Source organism: Thrips palmi, unplaced genomic scaffold (assembly GCF_012932325.1).
Source record: "Thrips palmi isolate BJ-2018 unplaced genomic scaffold, TpBJ-2018v1 HiC_scaffold_18, whole genome shotgun sequence".
Classification (NCBI taxonomy): domain Eukaryota; kingdom Metazoa; phylum Arthropoda; class Insecta; order Thysanoptera; family Thripidae; genus Thrips; species Thrips palmi.
Window position 1 is genome coordinate 12219329 of NW_023144627.1, and position 16518 is coordinate 12235846.

Consider the following 16518-nt stretch of genomic DNA (forward strand, 5'->3'; position numbering starts at 1 on the left):
CGAAAGCGGCCCCTGTTCGAAATGATCAGTTGGACTCTAATGTACTAGAACTCACCTAGAGGTCCGCCTGGTTATTCGGTGATCATAACACATTCCCTTTTTCACAGACAGTTCGGGAGGTCTTGGACGCGTCCACCACGGCCTTGACGTCGACCTTGACGCCCTCGTTGGCCTCGCAGAAGGCGCCGCCCTTGCCAGTCAAGCCAGCATCCTCCGGCCTCCTCACCTCGCTGTCGCGGGTGCAGAGCTCTTCGCCGGTTGTGGTCTCGTCGCCGATAAGTGACTCTTCGCCCAGCCCCTCCCCGCCGGAGGAGGCTGAGATCCTCAGGAGCATGCCCAGCGGCATGCCCAGCGGCATGCCCAGCACAGCGAGCACGGCGATGAAGCGCGGCCCGCCGCCCCGGGTGGAGCCACGCCGCAGCGTGCCCAAGCAGGCCGAAGACACCAACGGAATGTCGCTGCAGCGGCAACACAGCCAGCCGCCCGGGCTGCCTCCCAGGAACACGTCCACTCTGCAGCGAAAGTGGTCCGCAAATGGCAACACCAACGGCAACGGCGCGGGTGCCATGGCGGGCGGCCCAGCTCGAAGCGGCCTCACTTCAAGGCCGCTGCCCAGCCCGCCCGTGACGAGCCGCGCCATGCCACCGCCACCAGGGCACCCACCCGGGCACCCACCGGGCCATCCACCTGGGCAAGCACCAGGGCACCCCCCTGGCCAAGCACCAGGGCAGGCACATCCACCAGGGAGCCAGGCCGGGTACGGCGGCAACAACGGCTATAGCGGCCCAAACTCCATGGCCGGGCACATGGGAAACTCCATGGGAGGGAACTCCATGGGGAATTCCATGGGAATGGGAGGGTCCGTGGGAGGCCCCTTAGGCGGTAGCAGCGTTCTTGAGGCGGTGAAGAACATCGAGAGCTTCCAACAGCAGCACGAGGCAGGCAGCGCCAACTCTTCGCCCAGGTTGGGTCGGAACGGCACTGGCTTGGTGATGAACCTCAACGTTCCGGACCATTCCGGCGACCGAGACACCTCCCCGGCGGCGTCCGACCAGGGTGATCAGCTGGAGACGCCCACGTCGTCCACTGGCACGGAGGACTCCCGGCGCGACGCTGGCGAGAGGGGCACGGAGGGCGACGAGGAGGCAAGCGATGACGACGAGGACGACCGCTTCCGGTCCGGAAGGGGCAGCAGCACGTCGGTGGTCATGAGGGACGTGAGGGCTGACTAGAACTAGCGCTAGAATGTGTGTCGTTTGTTACACTTTGAGCACAGAGTGTTCATCTGTGCTCGACCATACATGCCACTCAGATGGTCGCTTTTTGGTTGTTGTACAAATTACGCTTTTGGCCTTCGTCGACTGATTGGAGACCCACTCATGTGACCAGATATATTTTTCTCATGTGAGTTAGAAACGACCTACTTAGTTTACATTATCCTATTAGGATCAGCAACGTAGATCGATTTACTCAAACAGACTGACTTTTGGACCACGCTCTCTAGAAATTGTGTCTTCAGAACCCGTTTGTCTACAGAATCTTAATATCGTCTCAACACAGTGGTAATAAACTGTGGCTCGCTGTCAACCAATAATAGGATAAATACTGTTTACCGTCATAGTTCAATTATCTCCATCTTTGGAAGGGCAGAATGTGGTTCATTGGAATTTAATCAAAACGTTTCTTGATTTCGTTTATTATAAACGTTCTCTGCTTGCTGTTCCTCATAACACGAATTCAGGATGAAATAAAACTGTGCACAATACTCGTACAAACCAGGACGTTGGTATAGCTCGTTACGCTGAACGGTAATATTCCTTAACTACTGAAACTATTTTTACCATACGTAAAACAAATTTCCGCCAAAAAATTGTCAATTCTAAATAAGGGGTCGGTAGATGCTTGTGTCACAGCATTGTAGTAAGTTAGTAACTAATTGTAGATATTTAAGTAGCCCTTCAGCAGAATAGTCTTCTGCAATCCGCAACACAAAAAAGTTAAATTCATGTTGCTTTAACTTTTTTCTAAACAACCGTGACTGTTACATAATCGAAAAATTTATGGACAAGCTTTGCTAAGATACTGGCCTTTGCGCTAACATGTCTATTGTTATCTTCTCTCCTGTAATCTCTTCAAGTACAGAGAGATGTGATTATAAAGCTTAGCCTACTGAAAATTGCAAATAAATATCGAAAGCCACTATCAATGTTTATATTCAAAGGTCTTAAAACACTTTTCAAAGGACTGTTTGTACATGTTGTTTCTGTTTTTTTTTATATATCTTTATTGTACAGTTTTGAAAAGAAAATGGCAGTTTTGTTTAAGTGTTAGTAGTTAACTAATGTAATAGATTGGCTGGAACAATATGATTAAGTAGAATTTGTCAATAAGCAATAAAAGGGGGCATCTAATCACCACGCTATGTAATATCGCTGCCTTTCAAAAAGGCTGTTACTTATTGCAAATATCTCGTGTATATTATGTCAAGGAAAATGCAAAATCATATCTGTATATAATGTACCTAAAGTCATGCGACTTCACTGCCACAATTAGTCCAAACGTAATTTAAGCTCTGACTTGTATTTAGATGTCTTGGAATTCAAACATAGCCTGTACCTTTCAAAGGAATTGCATCGTCCGCGTGTCAGAATTTAATTTAACTATTGTTGAATTGTGTCGTGAGCTCTGTGTGAGCGTGTATCTTGACACCATCAGGCGATATCTCGTCAATTATGCGAGCAGTGTCGTTAGATTTACTGCAACTTTGTAACGACTGTGTTATTGTTCGCTCATTCATGCTTAAAGCTTTCGTTCAAATCAAATCTTGGCCATGAATCAATCAGAAGAGTGAGTCAACGGTTTTGTAAAAATCAAATCATAGGCTAACAATTTTCTTTTGTTTGATGTCAATTACACTAAACGCTGAAGTTTCTATGCACGATGATAGATCTTTTTACATTGAAACTTGGGGCCCTCATGTGTGAAGGACCCACACAGGAAAAGAGTGCTCATGACTTGTATTCAACACAACCAAATCCGGTTGATTGTTAAATTTAGTGTAAGATTTTCTGTGTATTTAGAGGGTGGAAAAATGGGAAATCTATACAAACTTCCAAGCATGTATCTGGTTATTGATGGAACACTGCGGATGAGGCATAACCGAGCAAACGGAAGATGTAAAATATCAAAGTAGAACACAATTTGCTGAATGTATGTACATTATTTTCTAGGAAGTCGCACTGTTTGTACTTCGCAACTTTGCTGTATTACGAAGAAAAAGAGGAGTTATATGAAGCAGAGATTTACGCTCCTGCTTTCATGCACATATCATGAATGAACTGTGTAAAGTATTTTAGAGATTTGCAATTTATCATTTACAGGGGCGTTGTTTATCATCTGTGAAAGAGGTGTACTTATTTCATTGTTGTTTATTATTTTATCATTTATAAATAGTTTATACTTTTAAAATGTGGAACAAATTTGTTACGTTTTAGCTAATGCGGTGATCTGTTTCGCAATTTTTCTGTCCTTGGAAATAAAAAAAAAAGTATCCGCTAAATTTTATTGTTGTGCCATTTTCTACTTTTTTTGTATCCACAAGTATTTGTTTGTAAGTAATTTGTTTGAAAACGAACGGACTATTCATTTAAGCTTTGTGTTCATATTTAGGCAAATGCTGTCTAGAGAAATGAGTACGGATGCAGTTGTTCCTAAATGTCTCAGGTTAATTCGTTCTGTACTGTTAAAAGTGGCGCTGATTCAATTAGTAAAAATGAACATTTTCAGTTTTGTTTTTTCCTCCTTGACATTCCCTTGATCACTGAGACAGAAGCTTCAGTTACTTGTTTCGAGGGACTGTGTTAAGCCGTGCGGCTTAACACGTGCATGAAGGGAAAGGAGCATACAAATTGTAACTCATCCACTTTATCTAAAATATTGGCTTTAATTAACATAATTTACATTAAATCGATAACATTTGAAATACTTTACAACCAAAAATAAAAATAAAGGGCAGTACACTGGTACAATATCAGTCATGGCACTACAGATCAATACTCACGCAGTATCTTACAAGTTCTAGACATGTGTTGTTTTAGCTTATCCTTTCTTGTCAGGACTTTACCGCAATAAGAACACGGGAATAGTTTCATTCGTTCATGCGTTTCGAGATGCCTTAGAAGATGAGTTTTTTGTCTAAAACTTTCTCGGCATTTGGTACATGAAAAGGGACGGCTATCCGTGTGGGAAAGCATGTGGCGGTCGAGCCGCTGGAAAAAGCCAGAACAAATGGGACAGACACCAAAAGTTCCAGTGTGACACGGCGCATCGGAAGAATCTCCATTTGACTGGAAACGTGTTGTTTCAAAAACAAGCGTCATGCCATGCCAAAGAACGGCGTCTTGCTTGGAGGCTGGATGGGTTCTTATTTCTTCTGCAGGTGTTTTCAAGTTATCATCTGGTCTAGCATTCCTAGTTTGAGTCGCTGCATAGAAGCCATTTTCAGGGATAATAGCTTGTGGTGGAGCATGACGAAAAGCAAATATGTCGTCGTTGGTCAACATGATTTCCTGAAAGAAAGCCATATCCTTAAACTTGTTACGAGAGACATGTGAAAGGAAAAAGGAAGTGACTTCAGACAATTCCCCGACCGCACTTTACACACAAGGAGGGGTTTGAGCGAGTACTAGCACTACTTTTAAATAAATTATTGGAGGACCGCATCAGAGTCAGCCCAAAGCGAAGGTGAGAGAGAATAATCCGTGATAAGAGGGGGAAAGAGGGGGGGGGGCAAGGTAGGGGCGGGCTTGGGTTGGCTTAGGTGAGTGGTTCTCAACCTTGGGGTCGCGAAAAAATTTTGAGAGGTCGCGGCGAGGAGGCTGGGGTCGCCTTGGGTCGCGGCGGTTTCCCGCCTGGCCTACTGGCCAAGCACTGCCGGGAACATAAATTCGCGGAAACTGCTTCAAAAGTCGTGTTTTGAGCCGACTTTAAGCACTGCGTCTGATCCGAGGCGGGCCTTCGTACTTTCTCAACGGGCATTTGGCTTGGCATTTGGTCTTTGGACCTTCCTTTAGCATGTCTTTGTTACGGAGTGCGATTATCCGCCTTAGTTTGGGAGCAGTATTGGCTCAAAAATGATCAAAACGGTCAAAAATGCCTTTGAAAAATCGTGTTTTGGGCCGACTTTAAGCAGCCACTGCGTCTGATTCGAGGCGGTATTTTGTCCTCCCTCAACGGGCATTTGGTCTTTGGACCTTGCTTTAGCATGCCATTGTTACGGAAGTCGACTATCACCCTTAGTTTGGGAGCAGTATTGGCTCAAAGTTGATCAAAACGGTCAAAAATGCCTTTGAAAAATCGTGTTTTGGGCCTACTTTAAGCAGCCACTGCGTCTGATCCGAGGCGGGCCTTCGTACTTTCTCAACGGGCATTTGGTCTTTGGACCTTCCTTTAGCATGCCTTTGTTACGGAGTGCGATTATGCGCTTTAGTTGGGGTTCAGTACTGTCTCAAAGTCGATCAAACTCGACTTTAAAGGCATTTTTGACCGTTTTGATCAACTTTGAGCGAATACTGCTCCCAAACTAAGGCGCATAATCCCACTCCGTAACAAAGGCATGCTAAAGGAAGGTCCAAAGACCAAATGCCCGTTGAGAAAGTACGAAGGCCCGCCTCGGATCAGACGCAGTGGCTGCTTAAAGTCGGCCCAAAACACGATTTTTCAAAGGCCATTTTTACCGTTGATCAACTTTGAGCCAATACTGCTCCGCTCCCAAACTAAGGCATATATTCTTACTCCGTAACAAAGGCATGCTAAAGGAGGGGTCCTGTGGGGTTGCGAAATTTTTCCGGGCGGTCGCGGAAGTATTTGGCTACAAATTTGGGGTCGTGAACCGAAAAAGGTTGAGAACCGCTGGCTAAAAGGTGGCCTTACAATGTGTGTCGGCCCATGTCCAAAGTCCCAATATTGGCGCTTTTCTTGGGAAAAGTTCGCATGAAATGGTTTGAAATGGTAAAAAATAGTAATATAACGTTTTGGTATGCACCAGCCAAACTCTGCAATGGCTTCGAAAGAATAAACACCAACGGAACGCGACATCACCAAATATTATCCCGCTTTAGGCTAATTCCAAACTTTTCCTCAAACTGCTATAAGGGGAGCCTATTCTACTTTTCTGCTGAGTTAAAATATAGGGCGTATCTACCTGAAAGGATTCCCACAAGTTGTTTCTGTGCAGGGGCAACTCTGATGGGCGTTGTTTCCGGGCACCGGCTCAGCGCACCACGCCGTCAAGCACTGTCTGACGCCAGTCCCCCACAGAGACCCGCACACGACTGCCGCGCCGCTAATGCCTTGCCTTGCCGCAGCGGCAATGCCTCTCCCCTCCCCGCGCTTGGTCCCATGGTCGTGACGCGAGCCTCTCGCATGCCTCTCGCGCGCAGCGCAGCGTTGCAACATGACGGCGTGGCAACAGCGCCGAGTAGTAATGTAGCTTGGTTGGCTGCTTGGTCAGATTCTCCCCCTCCTGGTTCCATGCCAAGGTTTACTACAGTGCGCTGGCCGACCGGGCCCCCGGACTGACTAGACCCAGACAAAGCTCGCCAAGGAATCGTCGAAGCGTGAGCAGCAGAAAACGGGTACCAGGGACAGCTTTCTGACAAGATCAATTGTGTGGCGAATTAACGAGTAACAGTGGGGCACTGATTGGCTGAGCTTACTGGCCCTAACGGGCAATAGGCTTTGATTAAGAAATAAATATTAGGTTTAAACAGTTAAATTCATATTTGATATCACCCTTCGCCCTCTGTTTTAACTTGCTCGGAGGGAGATCGGGGAGCTCACTTCACTCACTCGCGTGAGTGAGTGACTCACTTCGAGGTAGCTATTTAGAGAGATGAATATGGCTTCAGGAGCCAAAATCCACGGATAAAGTTGGGTTGAAAGGTAAAAATTGCCTCCTACTTCACTCAATAGCCAATTAAATGACCTAAATATCCCGTAGACACATTTCATATAATCGAATGAACTCGAAGTGAGTCACTCGCTTGCGCGAGCGAGTGAGTCGAGCTCCCTGATCTCCCTCCATTGCATATACTTTTTTTTTTTTAAAAAAAAAAGGACAATTTAAAATTGAGCATCTACGCCTATCCGGCATATTTACATTATTGGCTGATTCACGGCAAACTCTCGGCCGGTACAACAATTTTTCATACCTACTGAACATATTATACAGGGTGCCATCCTGTCAACATATTTATGAAGAAATAAACAAAGATAAACCTTCAAATTCAAACCCATTTTATTCGATCGCAATATTCAAAATTTATTTCTTTAATATGACTTATCAATAATGTGTTGAAATAATTTTTTAATTTACCTTGTTTATGACATTGTTTTTTGGTGCAACTAATGTGTTAAGTTGGTAACAGTGGGTGGGACGCTGAAAGTCTCTCTCTGTACATGAATCCCGATCACCTTGGGCTTCGCAAGTTAAAGTTTAAGTTATGTTAAAGTAAAAGATTAAGTTTAAGTTAAACTTGAGCTCAGCCAATAAAAAAATGGGGAGATGGAGGGATCAATTCTGTATTTTTGTCAGTGTACCCACCCTTAACCCACACAGGTAAGAAAGGAAAAGAGAAAAAAACACGACCAGTTTTGATACACAATTTATAAACTTAAAATGAGATCATACGTAAAATGAGATAAACAACTCGCTTCATGAAAAAAAACGACACTTTTGTCCTTAAATTGTTCAAGCAATACAACTTTAGACAAATGCAGCTGTGCAAATAAACAAATCAAGGTTTCAAAAGAAAAAAAATGCAATCAACAGTGTGGTTTGAATTGCTATTGGAAAACACAAACTACTTAAGTGCTTTGCAGGAACAGTAAAAAAATCTGAAAAGACAATTTTGGGTAGGGTCAGTGGCCGGTAACGTATCTCAACGCGATAAGAAATTGATGCAACAATTAATTTCATGGTTGTTGTATTAATATACTCATGACTAAAAATCCAACTGCAAAATGTGAACGACATACGTGCTCGGTCAGTGACAGAAATTGTCTGAGCAGATCATACCCGTTGACAAGAAAGAAAGACCAAAGTTGACTTGGAAATTCATCTTGACATTTTTAGCATCGAACCTACAGTTGGTCTTATAAAGTTACATAAATACATAAACATTGGTGTTTATATAACTACTCTGTTAAAAGATGTAAAACAACGACAACTTTTTTGATAGCTTTGACAAATAAAGCGATACAGGGAATATCAACGCTCGTTTTAAGAAAAATATCAAATTTCTTTAAATACAAGTTTTGATTTTGTTTTTAAAGAACACACATAAATTTGTAGCAAAGTATTTCACACATTAATTTGTAATAAGTATTCTAAAGGAGAATACACATAAATCTCTCATAAGTATTTTAAAGAAGAATACACATAAATTTCTTATAAGTATCAGTCTAATGTACATGGCACATAGCCGGAGAACAGACTCTAAATAATTAACTGTACATAAAAAGTACTGAAAAATAAAGGTACAATAATCATTTAACAATAATCAATAATTAGGCTTCCACGCGGCAGCCGACGCGGCACTCCGTAGGTATGTGTCATCACACTGCAACAAACAAAACGCATAGGATAAACACAAAAACAGCAGTAAATCGGAAAAGCTTTGAACAGGCGCAGGGCAACTGGCACTGTATGACTGTACAAACATTCTGCTTTATTTCTAACCCCCTTTTTTGGGGGGAATGGACGTAAATGAGGTGCTATATTGTACGACTTCAAAAATGTCAGCACAACAAAAAAAAAGGACAATGTTTGCATAGAAGACAACCTTAAAAACTAAGTGCATCTCGCTTGCTGGGAGAACCTATCACAAAAACCTCACTTTAAAATATTTCGAGGAAATTTAAGAAGATCTCACCTGTGTTGCTGCTGGCTCAGGAGTTGCAATTCCGCTATCCCTGGATAACGTCCGTGCTACAGGGGAAACTTGGTTAACCTGCCCAAACAAAGAAAAGTTAAATTGTTGAACATTAACCCTATAAATCAACGCGGAAAAACTCAACTTACATATTCAATGCCGCCCTGCGCATACTCCTGCCCCGCCATGAACACCTGTGGTGTCGTCTCGCCTCTGTTGTCCCTTGGAAATCCCTGTTGCTCTCGGGGCAGCTGATGGTTGGGCGTGTCGTACGCAAGTGCCGACCCAGGCACACTCTGGAGGGTAGGTTGAGCAGGCGAATAATAAACTTGCGTTGCAGATGAACTCAGCAGCAGCGTCTTCAGATTAAAACCAGGCGTACTCATTGCAGGAAGAGGGTCACTACTCGCGGCTTGATATTGGTACACCTGATTCGGCACTCCCTGCATGGGATTAGCGGCATTGCTATGTTGAGCGGATTGCTGCATCTGCGCTGCTGACCCGCTGTTGTTTTGAGTGGGATGCTTTGTGGATTGCTGCTGCGCGGGGTTTCCCAGCAAGGTAGTTTGCTGCTGCACTACTGACAGATGGCGTACAGCCGGGCCATAAGTTCTGATATATTGCTGCGATTGTTGCTGTAGCTGATGTTGCTGCGAGTGTTGCTGTAGCTGATGTTGCTGCGAGTGTTGCTGTAGCTGATGTTGCTGCGAGTGTTGCTGTAGCTGATGTTGCTTCGGTTGCTGCTGCAGCTGATGTTGCTGTTTCTGTTGTTGTAGCTGCTGCAGGTATTGCTGGTGGTGTCGCTGCTGTTGGTAAAGCTGATTCTGCTGCTGTTGTTGGTGAAGCTGCTGTTGCTGTATGTATTGCTGCTGTTGGTATGCCTGCTGCCGCTGAGCCAGCAGCTCTTCCTGTTGCCGCTTAAGCCGTTGCATATCCTGCTGCTGCTTATGCTGTTGCTCTTCCAGTTCCCGCTTCAGCCGTTGCTCTTCCAGTTCCAGCTTAAGCCGTTGCTCTTCCCGTTCCAGCTTAAGCCGTTGCTCTTCCCGACGCCGCTTCCACTGCTCTTCCTGTTGCCGCTTAAGAAATTGCTCTTCCTGTTGCCGCTTCCGCTGCTCTTCCCGGTAGAACTGATACTGCCGCTGTTGCTCTTGCTGCTGCATGAGTGTGGTTGGATGCGGTGCTGCTGCTTGCTGCATCACATGCTGTGGCTGCTGCGGCGTCACTTCAACGTTCCGACCTGGGTAACTAACAGCCTCTATGCATGGAGGTAAGTTAGTTGCTTGGGACATTGAAGACACTTGAATCGACGTCACCTGGGGTCGACTTGTTGCAGCTGGCACTGATGGAGCTGGCTGCTTTGACGGCTTGCTTGCCATATTGTTTTCTGCGGGGCGCAATTCAACCAAGTTTTGGGCCATGAACGCGCGGATCGTGTAGTTCGGGTCATTGTTCGGATTGGCCAAGTTCAACAATAAGTTTACCATAGCCATAAGTCTTAAACGTGAGTAAAGCTTAAGCTGTGGAATTTTGTTAACTTCACTGAGAAGCTTCGGGAAAAAGGATGAACTTAAGCTATCAACAATGCCACGCTCTACACAGGACTTGATCACCCCAGCCTTTATGAAGATCAAAGAGGAGGTTTCACTTAATGCGGAAATCGTGCGGCTCGTTTTGTGAGACGGAGGCAACTTCTCAAACGAAATTAACTTCTGGTCAATATTGAACAGCTCCGTTTCTACGTCGTGGATACTTTTGGCAACATCGTTAAGAGCTACTTCTATAACTCGAGAACTCAAAGAGACCCGTTGGTGAGGCAGCTGTGACTGCGGCGTTGCCAAATGCTTCGTAGGCAGTTGCTTCGAAGGCTCCGCATGTGGTGGTGCTGGCTTTGGTGGATTGCTCTGAGAGTTGCGCAATTTCTGTGGATTCTCGGACTGAGAAACATGTGAAGACTTGCGATCCGGAGGGTAGAGACCTGCAGATTGAGCTTCATTTGACTTCTCCAGGCCTAGAGACAGAGCTTCTTTGGTGATGCTATGACCTGAGGACTGAGATTCTTTGGTCTGTGGAAGATCTGAAGAACGCGCTTCCTTGGGCTGAGGGAGGTACAAAGGCACCTTGGGCTGATCTGAGACAGCACAAGGCAACGAAGGCTCCGCCGGTTGTGGGTAAGACTGAAGGTCAATTTTCGGACAATCGGCCGATGGCGCCTCAGAGCAACCTCTTGATCTCTTGCTGTCTTCTTCTCTGACTGTATCGGATGGTCGCTTGCGCGACAATGGACACGGTCTAGACGCGCCCGGAAGACGTTTGGGCTTGAGGGGAGGCGATGACGGAGAAGGCGAGGCAGACGGGCAAGGAAGAGGTGATGGGCTGGGTGGCAGGTCTGGGGTGGGAGCAGCAACCGCTGGAGCAATGGGTGCGGCACTGGAACACGCCCTGCAACATAAGTCGCAAGTTCAAATTTACTCCGAAGCAATAACATGTATGTTGCACAAATGTTGCACACGCGACAGAGATATATGAGAGAGAGAGAGAGAGAGAGAGAGAGAGAGAGAGAGAGAGAGAGAGAGAGAGAGAGAGAGAGAGAGAGAATTAAATTGCGAGAAACAGCAATTTTAAATTTTGATTTTTATCAAGTTTTCTCGATACCCTTTCAGAAGGACCGCGACTGTGAGGAGAAAACCAACTACCCTATTCCTCATACTATCGGATCCGAAACAAGAATTAAATTGCAAATTTGTCCTTCACTTAGTTAAATAAAAAAAAAGAAGGTAATTTTGTGTCTGACGCTACATTTAAAATTCCGGTTCTCCTCCTTAATACTTACGTTGCACCAGCCATCATTCCGCGCACAATGTCCAGGCGGCGCAGTTTGACGAAACATCTCCTTTGCAGCTTAAAAAGCGCTGACTTAGCAGAAGTGCCGTTCAAGACACCTCCAGACACAATCTAGAACAGAGAAACAAAAGTACACGGGTAAGATTCCACAAAAAAAGGTATTCCATAATTTGCCTTAAGACGAGCTTCTTTTCCCGCCGAAAGTTTAGCTAAAGCTGTGCATCTTTCGATAGTCAACCACTGAGGAGAAAATATTGAAGCCAGTTCTTAATTGGAGTAAGTATTATCGGGCCCTGCGATGCGATAGTCAGTAAATTTCCTTCTAACTTACGCTAAAAAAGAAATTTCCGAAACTTTTTTTCTTTTGCTAAAGACATTTAGGTATTTACTTTCAGGAATAAAGCCAATTAAATAAACCCAGCCGGGCCCTATTGTGATCGTGAGCGGGGTTGGCGTTGGTCGGGCTTCCTGGCTTTCCGCAAAAGGTGCGCCCGGACTCCCAACGTGAATCCCGTTGGGACTTTCCATTTCAATTAGCCTTCTCTATACCTTCTACCTGCCCCCAGGGTAGCCTCACTAATGGTGCAAATCTCTACCACCAAAAAAATTGTTTCAACTTTTTGGCGACTTCGGGCGCGCGGGTACAAAAATAAAATTGAAAAAAATTCGCACGAACGGGAATTAACTAATGCGCGACATCGGAAAATATGAATTCAGAGGGGAAAATTTCAAAGAAAATGTGGTATTCTCCACGCGTCAAGGTCACTCGGGCGCCACGCCCGGCACTCGCACTGGACACTCAGACGCTAGGTCAGCAATTGGCCGTTAACTAGTTCAATTAGCCGGCAAGTAGTCGCAATGAGTGCACTTTGTTGCAATATGCAGAATGCCCGGCCGTCTCTGCGCATGCCCGAAATTGGCGGGTACTTATAGAGCCGCGCCGGGGAGCTCGAGTGAGTCGAGTCGCAGCTCTGTCCAGTGAAGTGTGAATCTGAGCGAGGAAGCCCTGAGAGCCAACCACCCTGCCCACTGCAATAAACACCACGCTTGTAAGTAGAGTGTTTCTTACTGTCAAGAACCCTAAGTGCCCCCAAGACCGGCCCCTGTACTGTGGACAAGCGCGCATTGACCATCACACCCGGACAGGGAAGCCAGGCATCACAAAAATTCGTACTGTCACTGCTGCAGTTAGCCATTTGTTTTCCAACAGGCGGGTGCAATCAATCAAGGATGGCGCTGAGGGATGGGACCAGCAAAAAAGAACCCTGGCTAGGGTGCACTCGAAAAAGGAGAACGCTAAATAAACAGCGGAGTCGCCATCGTGGTCCGGCAAGTCCGCCAGGTGCTGGAACCACCGAACCGGACCGGATGTGCATTTTAATTAAGGCGGAAGTAAATGTGGCTGCACCAGACTGATTCCGAGAGTCGTTTCCGTCGCTCTCTCTCTCTCTCTCTCTCTCCTATACGGGATGCCCCGTGAGTGCGAGAGAGACAGCGAATCAGCCTGCAGCGAGACAGATGGCGGCACGCCCACGTGGCAATCAAGCTGCCCACGGCACGCTGCCTGACAAAGAGTCTCCAGAGAGCAACAGCCAAAACATTTCGCAAAAATAGCCAGTTCGCGTGGCGGATGGCCAGATGGCGCCAGGCCAGGCAGCCCAAGGACGACCCAAGGGTCGCCAACCCCAGGGCAACCAGGGGCAGCCTCAACACCCGAGAATAAAGAAGTGCCCGCCAGTCGGCGACTACGCCGCAATCCCAGGCACGAGGGTGGCCTATGGTTTTGACTGTACTTCGCCAGGCAGGCAGCCAGAAGCCAGCCAGGCAGGCAGCCAGAAGCCAGCCAGCCAGGCAGGCAGGCAGGCAGGCAGGAAGCCATCCAGGCAGCCAGAAGCCAGGCAGGCAGACAGCCAGGAACCACCTGTAGCGCGGAGCCGTGCCACACGACCACGGATGTATGGACCTTGGTGGTGTATCGTGCCGGCCGAGTGGGTACAAGCCCGCGGCGAGACAGACGGACGCTCGCACCGGGCTGCGCTAGCTGCGCTATCTGCGCTAGGGTGCGCTAGGCTGCGCCCACCGACTGGCGCATAGGCAAGCGGGCCGACGAGGCGGCACCCCCCACACCAGGCGGCCGCGCGGCCCATGGCGCGGCCGCAGGAATGCGAATTCGCGGCCAAGCACTGGCGACTCGACACTCGCAGACGAGCTCGCAGTGCAAAGTTGTAACCTACACCGTGATGCGGAGCGGGGACGGCATTTCACCGCGGGGTTTTCGAGCCGCGCAATACTTGGAAATCTTTCCCCAACTTCTCGGCAATTTCCATGGGGGCGCCTGTAAGGTAGGCCATCGCACGCACACACACACATGCACACACTATCGCTTTCCTCCGGGCCGCCCCATTAGTAAGACAGAAACAGACGAAACTAATCAGTCTCTCACCAAACACTAAACACCAATATGCAAATGCTATCAAAATGATAGCATGAGAAGTATGCTAATTTGGGAGGGGGAGGAGGGGAGGGAGCTACGGCTTCAACCTTGAATCTGTGTTTATGTCCTCAACATAATGAATGCCGAAGTGCCAACATTACCAAGCGCAGCTGGCAAATATACCACATGCCATTATTAAAGAGATTAGAGAACCCTGAAGTGCTCGTCAAACATACAGAAAAAAACTATTTACATGTGCAGAGAAAAAGAGGTTGGAATGCAAACATTAGCCCGCAGGAAATTGGTAAATCACGCAACATTTTACAAGCTTCGGATCTTTCATGTGAATGTGGTGCACTGGGCCTCAAAATTACTGCACTGACATAACTCTAGTGCTAAGCTCTGACACTGACTAAGACGGCATAAAGAAAGGCAGGCACGACATGGGAGACCTTAATTTATTCAACTAATTTGCCCCTTCACTCTGCACTACCATATGTACTGCAATCGAACTGCACATTCTTTCTTCATCCCCACACGAAAAGGCCAAACCCACCTCTGGTTCCTTTTTTGCACAAAATTCAAAATATGTCCTATCACATTAATAATTAAGTCAGTACCTACATAAATAATAACTTACAGAACCATAAATAATTATCGACAATGTCCCTACAATCTCAAATGACTACTTTAAAGGAATTGCCTACCAGAAGGATTGAGTGAAATAACTAACGCGAGACAAAAATAACAAGCCATGATTGAGTTTACAAAGACAGCTGGTTATAAACCATGGCAACGCCACAAACTTAACAGTTGGAACAGTGGCAGCACAAACCCCACCCATTTCACACTGCGCCAATTGAAATCTTTTTAAAAAGCACCAATGCAACGGTAGTGAAAGGCTGGGCTGGTACACCAAGTGACTGCAGGGAAACTGCAGTGAAACTGCAGGGAAACTGCAGAGAAACTGCAGGGCACATCGTGCTGGAGTCCCCGGATGCCCGCGACTCAAAACTAAACAATGGCAAACAAACCCAAAGGCTGTATCCCAGTCCAAAGGCAACAAACAGAACGTCGGACCGGCCGCCGAGGAGGTTATGTTTTCCAGGCGCGTCGCCCACTCGCGCTTGCTCCGCTCGCTCTCGCTTACCCGCTGCAGCTCGTCCTTGCGGCGGTCCGACGGCAGGGCCCGGATCCATCGCAGAAACTCCTTGTTCTTGTCCCCTCCGGACTCCATCGCGACACTGCGGCGACACGAAGAAAGACTCGCTCGGAATCACACCAACTCGTAGTCGCGCGCCGAATCAACAAGGCGCAGCACGCTGGCGGCGGCTACGCTACGTGCGCGTCGCACTCTCGAACTCGCTCGCCGGCAGGCAGCCACAGACTGACGGACGGGGACGGGACGGACGCGGACTGGGCGGCTGGGCTCTGGGCCTGGGCTGGGGGACCGACCAACCGCTGGCTGGCTGGCTGGCTGGCTGGCCGGCGGCGGCGGCTGGCTGGCGGCTGGCGGGAGGAAGGCGCGGCGCGGCTGGATGCGGGCAGATGCGGGGCGTGGTGGGGCAGGTGGGGCACGGAGCGCGGTGGGGCAGGGGGGGCACGGAGCGTGGTGGGGCCGGGGGGGCACGGAGCGCGGTGGGGCCGGGGGGGCACGGAGCGTGGGGTGCGGGGCTGGTCGCGCGGCCCCTGCTCACCCTGCTCCACCCGTCTCCCCTCTCCACGCCCGGTAGGGGGCACTAGAGGACCTCCAACATTTGAATGTGCATCTGCACCATCTGCAATCCGAAAATCCAAATCTGAGTTTCCCGCAAAGGCCCCTCGTAACACGAAAAGTCTGTGATGATGATGTCGCCTCAAATCAGGAAGAGAGCAGGCAGTGCGAGAGCAAGGCGCCGCCGCTTGTGGAGGGGAAATCTGACGTTACCAGTAGAGAGGTAAAAACCCAGGCGAGATTTTTCAAAACGGGAAAATCCGACTTAGCTGACTCGGAACTCTCTCGGGCGCTTCTTCAGTTGGATGCCGACGGTTTTACTGGGGGAAAGCCGAAGACGGGATCGGTCTTTGCATGCACCCGACTCCTTTCACTTCGGACAGGGCAAGTAGAGGGAATGCCCAAGCGTTACCGCATCGCGGAGGGAATGCCCAAAAGCCGCTCCGTCGCGTTCCGCGCCGCGCGAGGCGGGGGTCGCGCGTTGGCGGCGCGCCGCGGCGCGGCTGCCTGGGTGCGCCGCGTGGCGCCGCGGCAACACTGTAGAGGGAATGACCAAAACGTTGGCTCGCTCACTCGCCTACGTGGCTGCGCGGCTG

General features: G+C 48.0%; 2 protein-coding genes across 2 annotated transcripts in view; one reads left to right on the forward strand and one right to left on the reverse strand.

The window, feature by feature from the left end:
• Positions 1-3785, forward strand: part of LOC117645571 (rho GTPase-activating protein 100F) — a 39528-nt gene extending 35743 nt beyond the window's left edge. Inside the window, exon 22 of the mRNA XM_034385870.1 lies at positions 112-3785. Within this exon, the coding sequence (XP_034241761.1) occupies positions 112-1232 (1121 nt within the window). The 3' untranslated portion in view covers positions 1233-3785. The remainder of the gene's footprint in view (positions 1-111) is intronic.
• A 3866-nt stretch (positions 3786-7651) lies between these two features.
• Positions 7652-15638, reverse strand: LOC117645570 (protein split ends-like). The gene is made up of 5 exons (XM_034385869.1): positions 15359-15638; positions 11764-11885; positions 9083-11372; positions 8934-9011; positions 7652-8621 (listed from the first exon to the last, which is right to left on the reverse strand). The coding sequence occupies exons 1-5, from the start codon at positions 15443-15445 to the stop codon at positions 8562-8564; spliced, it is 2637 nt and encodes an 878-aa protein (XP_034241760.1). The 5' UTR covers positions 15446-15638; the 3' UTR covers positions 7652-8561.
• Between the last annotated feature and the right edge of the window lie 880 nt (positions 15639-16518).